The sequence below is a fragment of the Physeter macrocephalus genome, unplaced genomic scaffold (assembly GCF_002837175.3).
Source record: "Physeter macrocephalus isolate SW-GA unplaced genomic scaffold, ASM283717v5 random_1422, whole genome shotgun sequence".
NCBI lineage: Eukaryota > Metazoa > Chordata > Mammalia > Artiodactyla > Physeteridae > Physeter > Physeter macrocephalus.
Genome location: NW_021146720.1, coordinates 4,710 through 25,000, shown reverse-complemented (window position 1 = coordinate 25,000; position 20,291 = coordinate 4,710). Strand labels below are relative to the sequence as shown.

General features: G+C 48.7%; 1 protein-coding gene and 1 pseudogene across 2 annotated transcripts; both read left to right on the top strand.

Moving 5' to 3' along the window:
• The first annotated feature begins 623 nt into the window (after window positions 1-623).
• Window positions 624-15,308, top strand: LOC114485486 (trinucleotide repeat-containing gene 6C protein-like). The gene is made up of 8 exons (XM_028486992.2): window positions 624-829; window positions 2,183-2,374; window positions 2,865-3,008; window positions 6,745-6,861; window positions 8,704-8,898; window positions 9,660-9,730; window positions 10,241-10,380; window positions 14,599-15,308. The coding sequence occupies exons 1-8, from the start codon at window positions 679-681 to the stop codon at window positions 14,957-14,959; spliced, it is 1,371 nt and encodes a 456-aa protein (XP_028342793.1). The 5' UTR covers window positions 624-678; the 3' UTR covers window positions 14,960-15,308.
• A 40-nt stretch (window positions 15,309-15,348) lies between these two features.
• Window positions 15,349-16,990, top strand: LOC102974726 (uncharacterized; annotated as a pseudogene). The gene has a single exon (XR_002892727.3). The product of XR_002892727.3 is annotated as an uncharacterized protein (transcript).
• Window positions 16,991-20,291: the final 3,301 nt, after the last annotated feature.

Here is a 20,291-nt window from a genome sequence, read left to right as displayed (position 1 = left end):
AACCCAGCACAGTGATGGCACTTGTCACGTGCCCCAGTGCATGCCTGCTTTTAGCTGTAAGAAATAAACCCAGGATCAGCTCACATTCCAGCAGGGGCAGATGGCAGCACCCACGCTTTGAAATAGTTCAAGTCCTTTAAGGGAGTTTGATGTTTAATTCATAAACTCCTTAAGAGCAGACTTTTGTAAAGTGAGTTCACTAGAGGCAGATTTGGGGTCTCCCCACCAGCTTGTTCTGTCGGTGGGACCTTAGGGTACTGTTTACGTCTCTGAGAGACTGGTTTGGATCTGGTGAGTTTGCACAAGATGCCCTGAGATCAGAAAAGACTTTCCTAATTGTTTGGAGTTGTTCTGTTTTTCTGTGGGCTCTGAGAAGCTTCAGGACCACGTTTGGCACCAAAGCAAGTAAAATGAAGAGAATCATTGGTCTTACTTAATCAAAGACTCTTTGTTACTGTCGTCCCCCTAATTTAGGAATAAAATTCCTACAGATGTGTGTTATTAAAAAGGCAAAAAGGGGTTTTTTTCTACCAGCATTAAAAGTTACATTTAAAATATTTGGCTGTGAATTAAAAGACTTAGATTGATTCTCTAGGAGAGCTTTAGAAAGTAAACGTTTAGAGGAAGAGCAGACATATCCTGATAGCGTTTTTATTTTTAGCTGGACTCAACCCAAACATGAATGTCAGCAGCATGGACATGACTGGTGGTTTATCAGTGAAGGACCCGTCTCAGTCCCAGTCACGCCTCCCTCAGTGGACACACCCCAACCCAATGGATAACTTACCCGGTGCTGCTTCTCCACTCGACCAGAACCCCAGCAAGCATGGTACGTCCGAGCCGAGGTGCCTGGAGTCTGGTCACTTCTTTTCTACTCGCTGATTATCCTCGTTTCGTTACTCGTACTGCATTTCTCTTCTAAGAATTCAGTGCTGAAAGCTGAATAGAAAATATTCCAAGAGAGCAAACCAAACAAAAACAAACACAAGAGATACAGGGAGCTAGAGTAGTGGTAACCAGAGGGGAAGGGGTGGGTGGAGAGCAAAATGGGGAAAGGGGGTCAACTGCATGGAGACGGATATAAACTAAGCTCTTGGTGGTGAGCACCCTGTGGTGTAGACAGAAGTCGAAATGCAGTGTCGTACCCGTGAAACTTAGATGTCAGAAACCAGTGTTAGCTGAATAAGTTAAACATATTTATTCCACTTCATTACAGAGTATGTCAGATCCCAGGTAGTCAGTGATCAAACCTCTCGAAGCCTCAACTTTCACGCCTTAGCTACAAACCAAGAAGTAATTGAAAATGCCCCAGAGCAATGAAGGATACAGGTCATGGCCGCACACTCATGTATCTGTATCTTCAACCAAAACTTTGTCTAAAAGAAAATTTTTTTCAATAAAATGATAAAACACAATAGAAAATCTAATGCCTAGAAAAGAGAAACAGCAAATGCTAACAACCAGGAAATTCCCTGGTGGTCCAGTGGTTAGGATTTGGCGCTTTCACTGCTGGGGCCAGGGTTCAATCCCTGGTCGGGGAACTAAGATCCCGCAAGCTGCGTGGCACGGCCGGGGGGCGGGGGGAAAAAAAGCTTATAACCATAGGAGGTGATCTCACTTGCATTAAATTTAGCTCTTAATTTCCTGGTAGCATAAACAGCAAAGGAAATTTAATAGGGTGTATAATTCTCTCTCGATATAAGGCATTCTAAAAAGAAAATTCTTCCTAATGGTTAATTCTACAAGAAAATCGTCACGTGCTGTTTGGTCACTTTCCTTGGCAGGAGAGAGCTCAGTCGCCCAGGGTGGGTGGGGTTAAGGCCTCCGAGTCCACATGCCAGTTTGTCCTTCCATAGTGAGGGCAGCAGACTGGGGAAGGGACACAGGCAACAACAAGGACAACAGCTGACCACAGGGACTCACAGGCTGTCCCCAGAGAGCTTCTTTTGGTGTGGGTATGCATTTATCAAGAATTCCAACTTGAAAAACTGAAACAGTTCTTAAAGAGTTTGTCTTTCAAGGCCAAGTTTGGGCTAACTGAAATAGTCACTTCCCCCAGAAAGTGCTGGCCAAACCGAGTCTGACAGTTCGTGCACCTCTGCAAAGGGCAAGGCCCGGCGCCCAGCACAGGGACTCGGGGTCCCCTGTTCACTCGGCTCTTTGTTCCCTGCCGTCCCCCCAGGTGCTATCCCTGGAGGTCTGAGCATTGGGCCTCCAGCTAAGTCCTCCATCGACGACTCGTATGGCCGGTACGATTTAATCCAGAGCAGTGAGTCACCAGCCAGTCCTCCTGTAGCTGTTCCCCATAGCTGGTCACGTGCCAAATCTGACAGTGATAAAATCTCAAATGGCTCCAGCATCAACTGGCCCCCAGGTAAGAAAGAGTGTGCACACTTCCCTGTGGCAGCCGATCAGAACACGCCAAGCCCACGGGAGCGATTAGGCCCAGGAGAAGCCAGGATCCAAGCTCAGAATCCTGGAAGCCTTAACCCCATAGCTTTGGCTTTTTCACTGGAAATCCATTCATCAGATAAATTGTGGGTGTGGTTGGCATCACAGGGTTTTCTGCAGCCCTCAGTTCAGTGGAAGGAGAGAGGGGAAGGAGAGTGGGGAAGGGGCTCTGTGTGCCGTCCGGTCAGAGTATGTCTGGGCTTTATCCTCCTGCCTGGACACCATCTTAGTGTTCAGTGTGGTAGCTAACAATACCTAGTTGTTCCGAAAGATTGATGATTTACTAAAGAAAGTCTAAAGTGTGCCTCTTAACTTAATTAGCGGATTGTAAACATTTCCATAAACTATCATGAAGCAACAGGAAGGTGCTTTAATACTCATGTGTTGATTTTCATTTGTTTGGAATTTTCCAGAGTTCCATCCGGGAGTTCCCTGGAAAGGACTTCAGAATATAGATCCCGAGAATGACCCTGACGTCACTCCTGGAAGCGTCCCCACCGGGCCTACCATCAATACCACCATACAGGATGTCAACCGCTACCTCCTCAAGAGTGGAGGTGAGGGGGCGCCCCACCTGTGTCCATGCAGTGGTCTCCGTGCAGGCGCTCCAGGGCAGCGGGAGGGTGTGGGTGGGGAGGCCGGGACGTGCAAGGCACGTCCGATGGGGACCTTCTCTTGCCGTGTGATGCAGCATAGTGCTTACGGGGAAATGGAAATTGATTTGGGTTCGGTACCTCTGCTGGATTTATTAACACATCGTTTTTTATAAACATTGTATTATAAAGTAACAATATTAACCATCAAGCTTTTTACGAAAAAGGTTTCCACTTGAAATCTCTTTGAGCTAGAAGTGAACTGACCCTTTACTCATCCATATCAGCCAATTTTTCCTTTCCTCAAAGAGTCTGGTAAAAAGACTGAGCTCTTTCCCCAGGACTTCCTTCCTGGCACAAACTCCTGATGCTGTAAGGTTTGGCACAGCCTCTTTAGACTTCAGGATCCAGTCAGCAAGTGATGAGCTGAGCTGCAAGGGTACAGAACATACACATAGATTTCAAATGCAGTGTCGAGAAGGGCAGTAACTTGCCTTCCCTTAAGGCCTGCATATGAAGACGCTCTGTAAGTGCCATTCCTGATGGAGTTTTATTCTCATAATTCTAATAATGGGAAAGAATAGCCAGCTTACCAGAGATGCTCAGCACTAATAAGGCCACTCGGATATTTCCCAAAACATTAATTTAGGTTTCCTACCTAAATATGGCCTGGGGGGGAGAGGCAGTGCTTATCAATGGTTCTTTCAAGTGACAGGATTCTGCGTGCCTGTGGTTCGGGTAGAAAGGCGCCATAAACACAGATCACCTTCCCATTTAGTGCCGTGCATTCCTCGTGTCGCGAGGCGGCTGCATCTCAGAGCAGGGACGTCGCAGGCCACCCCGAGGTCAGGGACGGACGAGTGGCACGGGGGACGAGAGGCTGTGTGGGATGTGGAGCCTGTTTGAGGTGGTGGGGACCAGGGGGTGGCACAGCCAGAGGTGAGACTTGGCCGTTGCCCCTCGGCACCCTGAGTGTGGCCGCAGGGTTGAGCCGGGCAGCCGGCTGGGTCGGCGTGTTCGAGGTCGCGGAGGGTGGGTGAGCCATGCCGATCAGGGCAGTAGAAGACCTTGGAAAGAGTTGAGGCTGCTCAGCACAGAGCAGAGCTTCCCAACTGGTGCCTGATGGTCAGCCCGTGGTCCCTGGCACCTGGGGCATCGTGGGCCACCTCCGCCTTCGCACGGGTGTGCCGTGACGCGACACAGGCGTCCTGGAGGGGCAGGGGAGTTCCGAGGGCAGAGCTGAGCAGATGAGACAAACGTCAGGGCAAAGGGAAGCTCAGCCTCAGAGACGTTGGCTGAGACAGGACCTCAGCTGTGGGACAGAGAGAGAGCCCCCTGCAGCCTCACATGGCCCTGCGTGACCTCTGGGGGCTGGAGCCCGGGGACAGCACCGCCTCCACCCCGTGACCAGGCCTCGCCCCAGAAAGCCCTTGCTCCCCCACCTCCTGGTTTGTTTATCTGAGAGAAGGGGCGGGATGAACGGATCTTTATGTAGAACTTATTTACAAAAAGCACCACAGCCGCAGGGCCAGAAGTAAACTGCAAAGGCCAGACCTCGCTGACCGCCCCTCTCCAGGGCCCACGTGCTGCACCCCACACTCGAGGGCCTTCAGGCGCCCCAGGGGCTGACCTCGCTCAGGGCCCAGCCACAAAAGCCTGTCGTATTTTTGAGTGACCAGCTTGATCTAACATACAGAGAAGGGACTTCCCTGGTGGCGCAGTGGTTAGGAATCCGCCTGCCATGCAGGGGACACGGGTTCAAGGCCTGGGCTGGGAAGATCCCACATGCCACGGAGCAGCTAAGCCCGTGCACCACAACCGCCGAGCCTGCGCTCTAGAGCCCGCGAGCCACAACTACTGAGCCCACGCGCCGCAACTGCTGAAGCCCACGCATCTGGAGCCTGTGCTCCGCGACGAGAGAAGCCACCGCGATGAGAAGCCCACGCACCGCAATGAAGAGTAGCCCCTGCTCGCTGCAGCTAGAGAAAGCCTGCGCACAGCAACGAAGACCCAACGCAGCCAAAAATCAAATAAACAAATAAATAAATAAAATACAGAGAAAAAAAATGAGAAAATGTGCCCTAGAAGGAAAAGAGTGGGAAATGCCACTGGCCTCTTGTTGTTGGCTTATTTATTTTACGTATTTTCGTAATGGAGTTTTTTTGTATTGAGTCTACTAGGTGTTGGGTTTTTATTTGCATTTTTGTTTTTATTTATTGTCATTGGTGTTAAGTTCTGATTTGATATTAAAAATTTAAATTAGCCCAGTATTTGTTTGGATGTTATTTATAGTTTTAACCTTTATGGGGTGAATATTAACCAGAATGGTAAAATGCAGCTGTGCCATCTCCTGACAAATTGATACGAAAAGGAAAATTAACCGTAATTTTATGGGACAGTTTCCACTATTAAACTAAAAATGTCAAAACTAGAACACTTAAAATCTAAGTATCCTACTGTTAATTATAAAAGAAATGCCACGTAGGGTTAAATTAGTCTATAATTTGGGATCTTGGGTTGATTGCATTTTTTTGTTGGTAAATGGAAGCAGAGGGTTCAGGAACTACGATTAGGTTGACAGTAAAGCTGACATCTTTTAAAATTGAAGACCTGCAGATTACAAATAAATTTTAATGTTCATCTGCTCTTGTGCCATATTCTAAGGAGGTCAGTTACAGCAGAGCAGCTGTAAACAGCTGTGCAGGTTGTAGACTGCACAAGTCTGGGAGGTGCCACACACCTGGTAGTCCCAGTGAAGGGTACTACCGAGGTTGTTCAGTGCCATCCCAGCTGGGGCCCTGCGTCAGGGGCCCGTGTCTTGTGAGATTCTGTTCACGGTAGTAAACCTGAGAGCCAGACTGTTGTGTGCGCCTGTCCCCTCCCCCGGCCAACTTCCACACTCTGGCCGAGTAGCTTGCCAAGTCAGAAGAGCTCTGATCCATCCTGCTTTAACCCACAAGTCACCACTGCTTCATCCTCCCTCTTCCCCGGCTTCCTGCTTTCCTCAGCAAATGGATGGGGTGACATGGAAACAGCACCGGCAGGGGTGCTCCGGGGGCCGCACCCCGTCAGCCCCCCTCCCAGGAGCAGGAACAGGGTCCTCAGCAGAGGGAACCGCAGTTCTGGGGACACGATAGCTCACAGTGACACAGTTACTAGCACACATTTCTCCTCATTATTCCCGTATTCAAAAGAGAAATACGAATGGGGGAGATGGGCTACGTGAGACCTTTTGAGTCAGGAAAAGTGCTGGTCTTTTTATGGCAAAATCTGTAACAGAAAGCTTGGAGTTTTGTTTTCGGTTCTGTGGATCTTGTTGGAGGTGTGAAAAGGTGGAGTTGGCCCTGTGTTTTTATTTTTATCTTACTTGGAAGGGGAAACCCATGGGATCCTTCGGAACTCAGACGTGTTGTTGTAAACACTCGGTGGTCGTTCTCTTCCCTCCTGCTGCCCGGTCTCCCCCACCCCGCCCCGGCCTCTCCCAGGGCCCCGGGCCCCGAGAAGCGGCGGTGTGCCCGTGTCTTCCTCTCCTCCCCATGGTCTTGGCCGCGTCACGCTCTCACTTTCCACCATTTGCACAAACGGCAGCCTAGGAGGACAGTGGTTCTTGGCTGCTTGGACTCTCACGCCCGCGCCGAGCGGCTCGCCCCGCCCCGCAGGCCCGTGCTCACCTTTCTTAGTGCCGCGTTTGGTTCTGCAGGGTCCTCCCCACCGTCATCTCAGAATGCCACACTGCCTTCCTCGAGTGCCTGGCCGCTCGCCGCCTCCGGCTACAGTCGCTCTCTCAGCAGCCTTGTGCCCGCTCCTACTATTGCAGGTATGCACCTGGCCTCTCGACTTGCAGGTCGCCTTTTCTCTCTTTCCGCAAACAAAACGGACGGCCTGGCTTTTCCCGGTGGTCTGTCTGCTCCTCCCTGAGCTGGGAGGCCATGTGGTGTGATGGAGAGCGGGCCTGAGCTTTGCTGAGCAGCCGTGGGGCCTCGGGCACCACTGCTCCCACCCCCCACCCCCAACCCCCGTGGAGTGGGAATGGTGACACCTCCTCCGTGGGCTGTCACAAAGATCCGGGGATTATGTAAACTCCCCAGGGCAGGATGTGACACAGCTGCTTTCCCCTCTCCTCCCTTCCCGCCGTAGCCATGAGACCAGGGGTATACGAGGCTTAAAGACGTGAAGGCGGCAGCCTCTGGGGACCTGCTGTGAAACTTGCGTTGGCCACCAGGGACCAGGAGGCCACAGCAGCCCCATGCTTCACTGCCGTCTCTGGGATCAGTGCAGGGCCTGGGTTATTCCTCTCTCAGTATAGACCTTACGAGTCTTTCAAGTCAGAAATTTCTTTTCGGCTTGAGAGGAGAATTGAGAATTGTTTGTCATAGTAACTTCAAAGGAATTGTTATCTGGAAATTTTAAGACAAGGATAGAGAGAGATAATGGACACACACACAAACAGAATGTGTACAGGTTTATAAAAAGAGGTGGAACTTAAGTAAAGAGGGTTTATTGTTTATAAATTTCTTCAAATATGTTTCTGCATTCCACCAGCCTTCTCATCCAGACTTTGTTTAAATCCGTGTAAGAATGCTGTAGGAATTCCTTTTATACCAGTGCCCAGGGGAGAAAGTAGTTTTGATGTACTTTAGCATCTTATTTAAAAAGAGAGAGAAAAAGAGCTTCTGGATTATGTCTATTCCTTCTAATGTTTATTCCCTCTAATGTTTACAAAGGGGATGCATTAGGCCTTTAATACTTCACAATCATTTGGCTAAAGAGATGGGCAAACAAAGCCATCTTCCCGTATCTCAGGCAGTTTTTTATGGCGTTTTGGTTTTTCTGATCAGCGACGCCTTTGCTCAGATGAGCATTTGTGGTCGTGAAGCTGCAGTCGACCCTGGCCGCCAGGGTGGCAGAGGCGCACCACACAAGAGGCGCTTGTGCCGGCCTGGGCGCTGCCCTGCTGCCCGAGGAGCATGGTGACAGTGACCACCCTACCTGCTGTCCTCGCAGCGCTGGGCCGCTGAAGCAGGCGTGGCAGGTGCCCCGGGCACAGGAGGGGCTGGAGCTGGTGGTCATTACTGGTTTTGGTTTTTCTCCCCAAGAGCCTTAAAACAGGCTTCCCCCAGCCAAGGTGCCAAGATGCCAAACCGCTCAGCCCTCGGCCACACCCGTTTCTATAGGCCTGGAGAGCGAGTCTCAAAGCCGCAAAGATGACGCTGGTCAACGTGAGCTCAGGCGGCTTATGTCAGAGGGGGCGTTGCTTTGACAGGGGACTGACACCTAAAGAAATGGCGTAAAGGCTCTTGACCTTGATTAGTTTGTTATGAGGTAAGATGTGTCCCAGCAGAATTTGTTAAGTTAGCTTTAACACTGAACTACAAAAATGCAGTTTTTCTGGGTGGCAAGCTCGTGTCTGGCACATTTAGCAAATTAAGTATCAGAAATACTGGCAAGATCTATACCGGACACCAGCAGACCCTGTCTCTGGGCAGAAATTCAAGAGAGAGGATGCCTGTGGTCCTCGTGTGGGAGCTTGACTCGGTGCTCCATTTCGGTCATGCGGTCCTCTGGAGCCAGAGGGCGCCTGGTGTGATTCCCTAGGCGCTGCCGTGACTTTCCTTCTCTGTCTCAGGAATGCCTATGCTCCACTTCTCTGCCTTTCCAGGTAAACTGTCAGACATTAAATCGACGTGGTCCTCTGGCCCTGCCTCTCACACACAAGCCTCTCTGTCTCATGAACTGTGGAAGGTGCCCAGAAACACTACTGCACCCACAAGGCCACCTCCAGGGTTAACCAATCCCAAGCCTTCCTCCACCTGGGGAGCCAGTCCCCTCGGCTGGACCAGCTCCTACTCCTCGGGTACGCGTCCGTTCTCGTGTCCACATGGGGTGGCGGGGACGGGCGTGTCCGTGTCTGCTCCGCTTGTCCTTTAGGGAAGATGCCTATCATTTTGTCCTGCAGCTCCTTTGTAAGGACTCCTGGACCCTGGGAGGGCTTAGGAGGGACCAAGGCGCCCTAGACCCTCGGGGATTATCTGGGCCCAGGCTCTGCTGCCTGTGTTTCAGCATCAGCCCTGGGTGCTCGCACACACAGCTTTGTTGGGAGCCAGGAGGTCCCGGCGGGCGGTCTCGGCACCCACTGAGGGGCTGCACTGGGCCCTCGGAGAGGCCCGATCCACGAGCATGAGGGTCTCGATTCCCAGTGTGAGCGCACCGCCGCATCCTAAGTTGCAGCTCTGGAGGCTTCTTCCGGCCCCCTGCTGAACTGCGGGGACGAGGGGGGTGGTGCACAGGGCATTTAAGAAGCTGAGAGTGAAGCCAGCCCTGCAAGTCTGCTTCGTTTTTGTTAGCAAGTGGGATTTTAGAGCATTGATTATAAAGCTGGGGGGCGGGGGGCAGAGGAGGAGACCAGAACTTCCAGGCAGTTCTCAAGTCTCTGCCGCCACACCCGCCTCCCGGGGGTCTGCAGAGACTGTGAGTCTGGGTTGGTTTCCGGGGGTTGGGAAAGGCTTGGAGCACAGGTTCGGCCCGTGCTGCGTCCGTGTGGGGAGACGGGAGGGCGTTGGGAAGAGCTGTCTGACTCACCGCAGCCTTGTTGACCGGGTTCTTCCCTGGGCACAGGTTCTGCCTGGAGTACTGACACCTCAGGAAGGACAAGCAGCTGGCTCGTTCTCCGCAACCTCACGCCCCAGGTACAGGCACCCGGTGGGGCATCGCCAGGCCTGAGGGCCTTGTCGGTGACCCGAGGCCTCCCTCATGGCCCAGAGGCCGTGCCGGCAGCAGGGGTCATTTAACCATGTTCCTGGTGAATTGTTTACCTTTCACTCTTCCGAGGCTTAAAGAGTGTCCCCTTATAAACAGAATTGCTCACCTGTACCCGCTCCAGAACGATTTGGCCTGTGCTCACCTCTCCCAGGGTCAGGGGCCGCGAGGCTCTGTGTCACGTGCTCTGGCGAGAGGGGGTCGGAACCAAAGCAGGGTTTTCTCCTTCTGTTAGCCCAACTCAGAAACTATAACTGAAATGTCCAAGATTTTAAATTACACAGTAAGTTACAAGGTGCAAAAGGTTAATATCATAATCATATAGTAAGCCCTTTCAAGGACAGACATCTTCCCAAGGTACCGTGCACCTGGATTTCATGAACGTGTATAGTGAAGAATTCCCAGGATGCGTGTTACCGCCCCTCTGCTTCCTCAATCAGATCGATGGCTCCACCCTGCGGACGCTGTGCTTGCAGCACGGGCCTCTCATCACATTCCACCTGAACCTAACCCAAGGCAACGCCGTGGTCCGGTACAGCTCCAAGGAGGAAGCCGCCAAGGCCCAGAAGTCCCTGCACATGTATGTCCCTCCCCTGCCCCGCGCGGCCCTGGCTGCAGCCCGGTGGTGCCGGGGCTGGGCGTTGTGGGCGGGTCCCGGGGCCGCAGCCACAGAGCACCGTGGGCGGGCGGGAAGTCCGATGTGGTGTGGACAGGGTCGGCTGCCCCCAGGGCCTCTCTCCTCGGCTTGCACTCGACTGCCCAGTCCCGTGTCCTCAAGTCTCTCGGCCTGAGTGTGTCTGTGTCCTGACTTCCTCTCCTTCTAAGGACACCAGTCTAAGTGAATTAGGGCCACCCTCCTGACCTCATATTACCTTAATTCCCTCTTTAAAGACCTCTTTCCAAATACAGGCACAGTGCGGTCTTGGGGCTTAGGGCTTCAACATGTGAATTTGGGGGGACACAGTTCACCCCGTAATAGGTGTCTTGTGACGTGTCGGTTTCTTCTGCTGCTGAAGTGCCGTGGCTCGCCCCCCCCCTCCCAGTAGGGAAAGGGTCCCCCAAGAGAGCACGTGTAGAGCCCAGTGATAGAAGATGCTCTGTCCATAGAAGATGTCTCCAGGCATACGACACATTCAGGCCCGCTGCTGGGCCTCACAGTGGTCCCTGCAGCCAACTCCTCTCCCCTGATTAAAGGACGCTTTTGATAAGATGTGTGAGTAGACCTACTCAGCGACATCACTTGGGGTGTGGTCCCTAGAAGTTAATCCTTCCTATTTTTAGCCCAGGGTATAAATTGCACTGACCCTAAATGATGCCCAAGTTTAATGGTCCATTCATGCACTTCCTTAAGAATGTGCTCTCTACACTGACACAACATAGCTGCTAGAAGTCTAAAGTGAGATAAAAGGTCATAATCTGGCCTTGGAAGTAGCCATACTAAAACGTGAACTGCAGGACCATTTCTGGGTGGCCTGTGACATGAAGCCTCCAGCTGCCCTTTTCCCATTTAAAAAAAGAAGGAACGCCAACGAGGCGAACACAGGAAGACACACAGCTGCTCCGCTCACATGACCCCTGTTCTGCTTTTTTTGTTTGTTTGTTTTGAGTTTTTGTTTTGAGATGTAACTGACATACAACAGCGTGTCAGTTTAGAGTGTAGTGTTGATTTGACACATTTATATATTGCAATATGGTTACCACCGTGTGAGCGAACACCCACATCAGGGCACATGATTATTATTTCCTTTTTGTGGTGAGACTATTTAAGATCTACTGTCTCAGCAACTTTGAAGTAAAGGATACAGAATTGCTAACTGTAGTCACCGCGCTGTACACGAGCTCCCCAGAACTCACTCATCTTCTAACTGGAAGTTTGTACCCTGAGACCAACCTCTCCCCATTTCCCACCCACAGCCCCTGGTAACCACCATTCTACTCCCGAACGTTTCAACAAGTTTGGCTTTTTTAGATTCCGTATGTGATTGATATCATGCAGTATTTATCTTTGACTTACCTCACTTAGCATGAGGCCCTCAGGATTATGCCATTTTGTTGCAGGATTTCCTTCTTTCTCATGGCTGAATAATACTCCGGTGTGTCTGTTTGTATCTGTGTGTGTGTGTGTGTGTGTGTGTGTGTGTGTGTGTGTGTGTAAACATCTTCTTTATCCACTGATTTGTTGACAAGTATGTTGCTTCCATATCTTGACTATTTAAGTAATGCTGCAGTAAACATGGGAGTTCAGATATCCATCTCTTCAATAGCCTATTTTCATTTCCTTTGGATATATATGCAGAAGTGGGCTTGCTGGATCTTATGGTTGTTCTAGTCTGAATTTTTTGAGGAACCTCTATACTTTTTCCACAGTGGCTGCACCAATTTTCGTTCCCACCAACAGTGTAGGAGGGTTTTCTTTTCTCCGCATCCTCACCAACACTTGTTATTTCTTGTCTTCTTGATGATAGCCATTCTCACTAGTGTGAGGTGATACCTCATTGTGGTTTTGACTTGCATTTCCCTGATGATTAGTGATGCTGAGCGTCTTTTCATGTGTCTGTTGGCCATTTCTGTGTCTTCTTTGGGAAGATGTCTATTCAGTTCCTTTGCCCATTTTTTTAATCAGATTGTTTGGGGGGTTTTTGTTATTGAGTTATATGAGTTCTCTATATATTTGAGTTACAGGATATTCTCTAGATCAGATAGATGGTTTGCAAATACTTTTCCCATTTTATAGGTTGTCTTTTCATTTTGTTGATGGTTTTCTTTGCTGTGCAGAAGCTTTTTAGTTTGAGGTAGTCCCACTTGTTGATTTTTTTTCTTTTGTTGCTTGTGCTTTTGCTGTCATATCCAAAATTTTGTTGCAAAGACCAGTGTCAAGGAGTTTTTTCCCTATGTTTGCTTCTAGGAGTTTTATGGGTCTTTGCTTCTAGGGTTTCAGGTCTTGTGTTTAAGTCTTTAGTCCATTTCAAGTTAATTTTTGTGAGTGGTATAAGGTAGGGGTCCAGTTTCATTTTTTTGCATGTGGTCGTCCAGTTTTCCCAACACCATTTATCGAGGGGACTGTCCTGTCCCCACTGAGTATTCTTGGTCCCCTGGTCAAATATTAGTTGACTGTATATGTGGGGATCTATTTCTGGACTCTCTATTCTGTTCCATTGGTCTAGGTATCTGTTTTTATGCCAGTACCATACTGTTTTGATTACTGTAGCTTTGTAGTGTTGTTTGAAATCAGGAAGTTTGGTGCCTCCAGCTTTGTTCTTTCTCAGGATTGCTTTGGCTATTTGGGGTATTTTGTGGTTCCATACACATTTTAGGATTGTTTATACATTTCTATGAAGAAAATGCCATTGGAATGTGATAGGGATTGCATTGAATCTATAGATGGCTTTAGGTTGTATGGACATTTTAAGAATATTTTTAATTCTTTCAATCCATGAATACAGGATGGCTTTCCTTTTGTATCTTCTTCAATTTCTTTCATCAAAGTCTTGTAGTTTCCATGGTATAGATCTTTCACTTCCTTGGTTAAATTTATTCCTAAGTATTTTATTGTTTTTGATGCTATTGTGAATTGGATTTTTTCTTTATTTCTTTTTCAGATATTTCATTGTTAGTGTATAGAAAGAAATGCAACTCCTTTCTGTGTGTTGATCTTATATTCTACAATTTTACTGAATTCTTTGATGACTTCCAACAGATGTTTGATGGAGTCTTTAGGATTATCTCTATGTAAGATGATGTCATCTGCAAATAAATTTCACTTCTTCCCTTCCAGCTTGGATACTTTTTATTTCTTTATCTTGCCTGATTGCTCTGGCTAAGACTTCCAATACTATATCGAATAGAAGAGGTGAGAGTGAGCACCCTTGTCTCGTTTCTGACCTTAGAAGAAAAGCTTTCAACCTCTTACCATTGAAAATGATGTTAGCTTTGTGTATATGTATGGTTTTTATTATGTTGAGGCCTGTTCTTTCTGTACCCTATTTGTTGAGGAGTCTTCATCACGAAAGGATGTGGTGTTTTGTCAAATGCTATTTCTGCGCCTGTTAAGATGATCACATGATTTTGATCTTCCATTCTGTTAATGTGGTGTATCCCATTTATTGATTTACATATGTTGAACCACCACCCCTGCCTGAATCCCAGAGATAAGTCCCACTTAACCGGCGTGTACTTTGTTGAGAACCTTTACTTTTTTGAGAATTTTTGCATCTATATTCATTTATATTGGTCTGTGGGGTTTTTTTGTTTGTTTGTTTATTTGTGTGTGTTTTGGGGGGTTTTGTTTTTTGCTTGTTTGTTTGTTTGTGGTGTCCTTATCTGGCTTTAGTATCAGGATAATAGTGGCCTTATAAAATGAGGTTGGGAGTGTTCCCTCCTCTTCAGTTTTTTGGAAAAGTTTGAGAAGAATTGATGTTAATTCCCCTTTAAGTGTTTGGTAGAATTCATCATTGAAACCATCTGTGGTCCTGGGCTTTTTTCTGTATTGGGAATAATCAGCTGATTATTGATTCAACCTCCTTACTCATTATTGGTCCATTCAGATTTTCTATTTCTTGATGATTCCATTTTGGTAAATCGTATGTTTCTAGAAATTTGAACATTTCTTCTAGATTATCCAGTTTGTTGGCACATCCTGTGTATTTCTGTGGTATCAGTTGTAATGTCTCCCTTTCATTTCTGATTTTGTTTATTTGTGTCTTCTTTTTTTCTTGGTTAGTCTAGCTAAAGGTGTGTCAATTCTGTGTATCTTTTCAAAAAACCAGCTCTTATTTTCGTTGCTGTCCTGCTCTTTTAGGTGTGTTCTGGGAAACACTACCATCTTGGCCGAGTTCGCTGGCGAAGAAGAAGTGAACCGTTTCTTAGCCCAAGGCCAAGCACTGCCGCCCACCTCCAGCTGGCAGCCCAGCGCTGGGACCAGCCAGACGCGGCTGGGCGCCTCGGGCAGCTCCCACGGCCTGGTGCGCAGCGACACTGGCCACTGGAGCGCCCCGTGCCTGGCAGGCAAAGGGAGCAGCGACCTGCTGTGGGGCGGGGTCCCCCAGTACTCCAGCAGCCTGTGGGGTCCCCCCAGTAGCGACGATGGCAGGGTCATCGGAAGCCCCACCCCGCTGAACACTCTGCTTCCCGGCGACCTTCTCAGTGGGGAGTCCATCTAGCCCGGAGAGGCCGCATGGGCGCCGCAGTCATCAGCACTAGGAAGAAACGCTGACCCTTTCCAGTCCGGGCATCGCTGAGGACCCCGCTTGACCCGAGCAGCCCGGCAGCCCTTTCGAGTACCTCTGTCCAGTACTGAAGACGAACCTTGGCCGCAGTCCTTGCGAACTGTTCCCAAGACAGTGCGGGCTGCGCTGGGTCAGTGTCATGTGTAATGACAGGATGCTTCTCACAGCTTTTTATTTTGTGTCGTCTTATGTTTGTATGGTGTGTTGTCATTTTGATTTTTTAAGTATAAAAGCTGCTTAGAATAGTTCTATCATGAAGGGCACTTTTCAGATTGTGGGCTGGAAAGGGTTATTTTATCAAGGTGGGGGGAGGGAGGGAGGGAGACGAGAAAGCCTATTTAAAACGAGCCTGTGACGATTATGCACATTACCAGAGGCGGACCCCGTAATCAGGGGGAGCTGGCGTCCATCACTGGGACGCGGTCCTGGCGGCCCAGACCAGCGAGCCGAGCGGAAGGAGCGGTCTGCGATCTGTTCTCTGTTCCCACGGATCCGCCTATGCACATTACCCTTGTTTTCATTACTTTTTCATGTCATTTTTTTTAATCCCAAAAAATATTTTTTAAAAGTTAAAAAAAAATAGACATATCAAACATGCAAATACTTGAATCCAGCAGGCCAATAATGAAATGTGAACACTTTCTAATTCTACACTTCCAGGTTGGCATCAGTACGCAGAAACAGGCTCTAGGAAAAATTTCTAAGTTCACAGCCTATGTGTGTGTGTGTTGAAACAGAAGCACGTGTGTGTGTGCGTGCGTGTGCGTGCGCACTTTTCTGTGTTCGTGTGTTAAGTGTGTGAGGGATTTAACTGTGGGTTTTCCCTTTTATTCAGTACGTGCTTTTTTTTTTTTTTGGCGCATTGGTCAAACGTTTGTTATTATTAGCTTCTAACTTTGCACTGAGTGTCCCTGCCCTTCCTTTAGCTAATCCTATACATTAAAGAGAATTCATAGGACAGGGCCGGTGACAATTCATGTGTAAATGTTTACTCAAGGACTCTGTTATTGCGTTTAAAAATTACAGTGTATATCTCTGGAGAAATAATATGTATACCTACCTTTAGCAGCTTTTTATTGTGGACTAATGCAAGAAAATTATTACCAGAGTATTGCACCATTTTTCCATTTGGAATATAAAGTTAAAGAGAAAAAAAACTCTCGTTGAACTGTGGCCATAGATACTTGTTAGAGGGTGGATGGTTCCGCGGGAGGAACGGAAACAAGCACTTGGACGTGGGTTGTGACTGCTTTCGGAGGAGCCCGAGGTGAGGGCTCCCACCTGTTTACAGACCTTTTTTTCTCCTTCAGACTTTAAAATAAAAAAATTTTAAAAAGGAATTTAAAAAAAAAAAAAGAAAAAAAAAAAAGACTTCCGTCGTAAAGAAACCTATTTTCAGAATGCAGATCCGCTACTTCAGAGCTCTGGGATTGAACAGTGTTGTTTTCCCCTCCGGCCACCGTCGTGGACTCTGTCGACTGTCCCCTTCGTCCAGGTGACGAGTTGTGGTCACTGTCTTGCACACGCGGATGCGCTCTCAGGAAAGCCAGGGTTCCCGAGGGGCAGCTCCACACCATTTCATGTATTTTGTAACCCAACTCCTAGCACTGAAGATGTTATTAAAAAACAAACAAAAAATAAAGAAAAAAAAGAAAAAAGAGGAAAAAACAAACACAAAGAAGAAAGATACCTAATCTCTAACGTGTAGCAGTTACGTATGTACCAAATAATGGACTCAAAGGAAATAGATGTTCGAAGAGTGCTTTATATATTAAAAATTGCTTTATGTTTTAAAAATGATCAATGTTTTGATTGTTTTGCAAGAAAGAAAGACAATGGAGTAACATACCCTTGAGTATGTTTTAAAAAATATATGAACATGTGCTCCCTGCCTGCTTGATCAGGAAACTTGTGCATTACATTTTTTTTAATTAGCTTTTTAATGGTTTTATCAAAACAAAACAAACAAACAAAAAAAAAAAACAAAAAACAAAAAAACAAAGAAAAAAAAAGTTCCTGCAAAATTGCAGATCAACAAAAGCTGGTTTTATAGAGGATCATGAACTATGCACAAACTGGTTCAAGACTTTTTTCTCAAGTTCAGTAGTGTATTTAGCTAAACAGACCTTCCTCAGACTAAGTGCATCTCATTGCCATTACATGCGTCCTGTATATTTGATGTACACGTCCCTGCATATGTACACCAAATATACGCGCGTGCGTGCCCGTGTGCACCCAGACATACAGCTTCCCATGCTGCATTTAGCATCGAGTTGTAGAAAACTCCTGATATTTTTAAATTGAGGATGGAAGTAAAGAATCTCTCTGTTTGTTTTTGTTTTTTGTTGGGGTGGGTTTGGTTTTTTTCTTTTGACCTTTTATTTTGAATTAAAGATGTCTGTAACTCTGAGATTAAAAGACAAGTTTGTGGCTTTTAATGTTTTTCCTCATAGAATGTGATTGTTGAAGAAAATGCACCGAAAGTTGCTTTCAAAAGTACAACGCTTTGTTGAATCTTAATAAATTGCAATTTTTTTTCTTGGCTGTTCAAATAAATGTGTTTTTTATTTTTTCAAAGGCAGGTGTCATCCAAATTCACTTTGTATGTGTTGGGAGAGAGAGTTGTCCTACTGTGTGTAAGAAATTCCGTGTGTCGTCTTAGGCCATCCTCAGAGTTCACGTATATAGATACCCTCCCAGTTTTGGTTCCTTGACTTGTGATCTTATCATTTGTTTTGTGGTTTTGCAGTCCACACTGAAATCTTATTACTAGTCGTCGAGAGGTGCAGTAGAGCCTGGACCCACCCGCTCTGTGCGGGAACCGGTGTCATCTGGGGCAGCCGTGGGACGTGGCCCCAGCCGAGGACCACTGCTCGCTCTCCTCCGTGACCCAGTTTGGGCATAAGAAATATTCGGAGAGAAGAGAGTAGTGAAGGTCTTTTGGGGCTTCCATGGTGGCGCGGTGGTTAAGAGTCCGCCAGCCAGTGCAGGGGACACAGGTTCGAGCCCTGGTCCGGGAAGATCCCACATGCCAAGGAGCAACTAAGCCCGTGCGCCACAACTACTGAAGCCCGCGCACCTGGAGCCTGTACGAGAGAAGCCACAACAGTGAGAAGCCCACTCACCGCAACAAAGAGTAGCCCCCGCTCGCCGCAACTAGAGAAAGCCTGTGTGCAGCAACAAAGACCCAACGCGGCCAAAAATAAATAAATAAATTTTTTTTTTAAAAAAAAAAAGGTCTTTTGTGTTTCCTAGACATTCGTTTCGGTAAAGGAGCCTTAGCTAACTTTACAGAGCGTCTTGTGCTAACACAGTTGAAGTGACGGCACTGGGCAAAGCAGCAGCAGCCTTCTCCCCACGGGGCTCAGGCGGCAGTCAGAACGCTCGGGTCTGGCTCCCAGGTCCACCCCTGGATCGCCTGCCATGACCTTAAGTAAGTTCAGCGCCAGTGCTCCTGTCTCATCTGGATTGTAAAGACAGCCTCTTGAAAACCAGCCAAAATGTCCTTTTGTGACCCCTGCTCAGAGACCCGCAGAGTGAGTGTCTTTTTCTCTCCACTCCTAGGGGCCTCGGCCACATTTTATCGAGAAGATAGGACCCGGGTTGGCCCCCGCAGGCGAGACGGCGAGCTCCCGGCTCTCAGCGGCCTCTAGAAAGCGGAGGAGGAAAGCGCAGAAGGGCCATCATCCGGAGGAGAAGCGAAAGGCTAGAACGAAACTCCTGGAACTCAGAATGTGGACAGTTGAACGTACTTGACACCCTACCCTTGTACGCACCTGGAGGCACCGATCCTGCCGGGGCTGTGAGCAGCCCTTCTGCAAGTGTTCGTTCGGTCCCCGCCGTGAGTCCAGCGTCGCTACAGGGAGCGAGCCGGCCCCGTGCCTGCTCCTGGGAGAACAAGCCCGGTGCCTCCAGCACATCCAGAGGTTGAGGCAGGCTTCATGGAGGAGGTGGCACTTTCCTCCCAGGCCCGGGGAAAGTAGGGGACAGGTGGGGAACACAGCGTAAGCCGACTGACCGCCTCATGGCCTGGAGTGGAGGCGGCTCCTGGTACCCACAGGTGAAAAGCAGGCTCGGTGTCTGGGATCAAGAGAAAAATCAAGGCTCAGAGCTGCACTTTTAAAAAAAATCATTCTGGCGACACCGTGGGAGACGGCAAAGAATGAAGGCAGGGTGCTCAGTGGGTAGAAGCTCGATATGCGAAGAAGAGACTGTTGAGAGGAGAGGCCAGGAGGGAGCGGTCCTGGCCAGCACTGATTCTAACCGCATAAACGACAAGATCCAAGGAGCTGAGTTGCTGAGCACGCGTTCATTCAGGAAGGCATTTCGAGAAGATTCTTTGCAGGAATAGAACATATGGGGTGGATCAAGGAGAAACCACATAAGAGTCGTGGTGGAAACATGTAGTTAACTTACTAGCTTTACACATCAGTTTTCACAGCTTACCTTGTGTGAGACCATCCCCTGAATGGCAGCCCGCGTGGCAGGCCTGGCCCCGGAGCCTGGATCCCCAGTCATCGTGAAAACCAGAAGCACATTTCCAAATGCTCCCTAAGTGCGCAGAAGCCCCAGGCTTAAGTGACATTTCGGTGGTTCTCCACCCCGGCTGCGTGTTAGAATTATCCAGAAAGTTTTAAAAATCCCAGTGCCAGGGCACATCTCAGACACATTCAACCGGAATCTCTGATTGTGGGCCCATGTGCCAGGCAGGGTGCTGAGCACTGTGTAGGACTGTGTCTGTTGTTTCAACAGCCCCACGAGGTGAGGACTGCAACTGGCAGAGACTGGGAGAGGTTACAGGATGTGCCCGAGGCCATGAGCTGATGAGGGTCAAATCCAGGCCCATCTGACTCCACGGCCATCGCTCGCTCGGTCAGCCCCCCACAGGATCCACCAGGGAATATTCCAGCTGGAGGACCTTGAGGCCACGTGTGTATCAGAAACAGCTCCGATGGGCGATAGGTGTGCCTGTAAAGAGACCTGGCTCGGACAGTAGCAGGGCTGGCGAGTCTGGAATTTGTACACGGCCAGGCAGGGTGGTGCCGCAGCCCCAGGCAGAATTTCTTCTCTGGAAAACCTCAGCCTTGCTCTTGAGGACTTTCGACTGATTGGATGAGGCCCACACACATCACTGGGGATAAAACCCTCAAAGCCAGCTGCCTGTGGGTGCCGAGCACCTACAAGATGCCTTCACAGCAACACCTCAGTTGGCTCTTGAGTCGATAGCCAGGGACACCAACTGACCATCACGCGTGGCTTCTGCAGA

Excerpts from the sequence above, each read along its gene's own strand:
- LOC114485486 (XM_028486992.2), top strand. The coding sequence starts at position 679 with ATGAATGTCAGCAGCATGGACATGACTGGTGGTTTATCAGTGAAGGAC. Across the intron at positions 6,862-8,703 it reads GCCCGCTCCTACTATTGCAG|GTAAACTGTCAGACATTAAA; the intron begins GTATGCACCTGG and ends CTGCCTTTCCAG. Across the intron at positions 8,899-9,659 it reads GACCAGCTCCTACTCCTCGG|GTTCTGCCTGGAGTACTGAC; the intron begins GTACGCGTCCGT and ends CCCTGGGCACAG.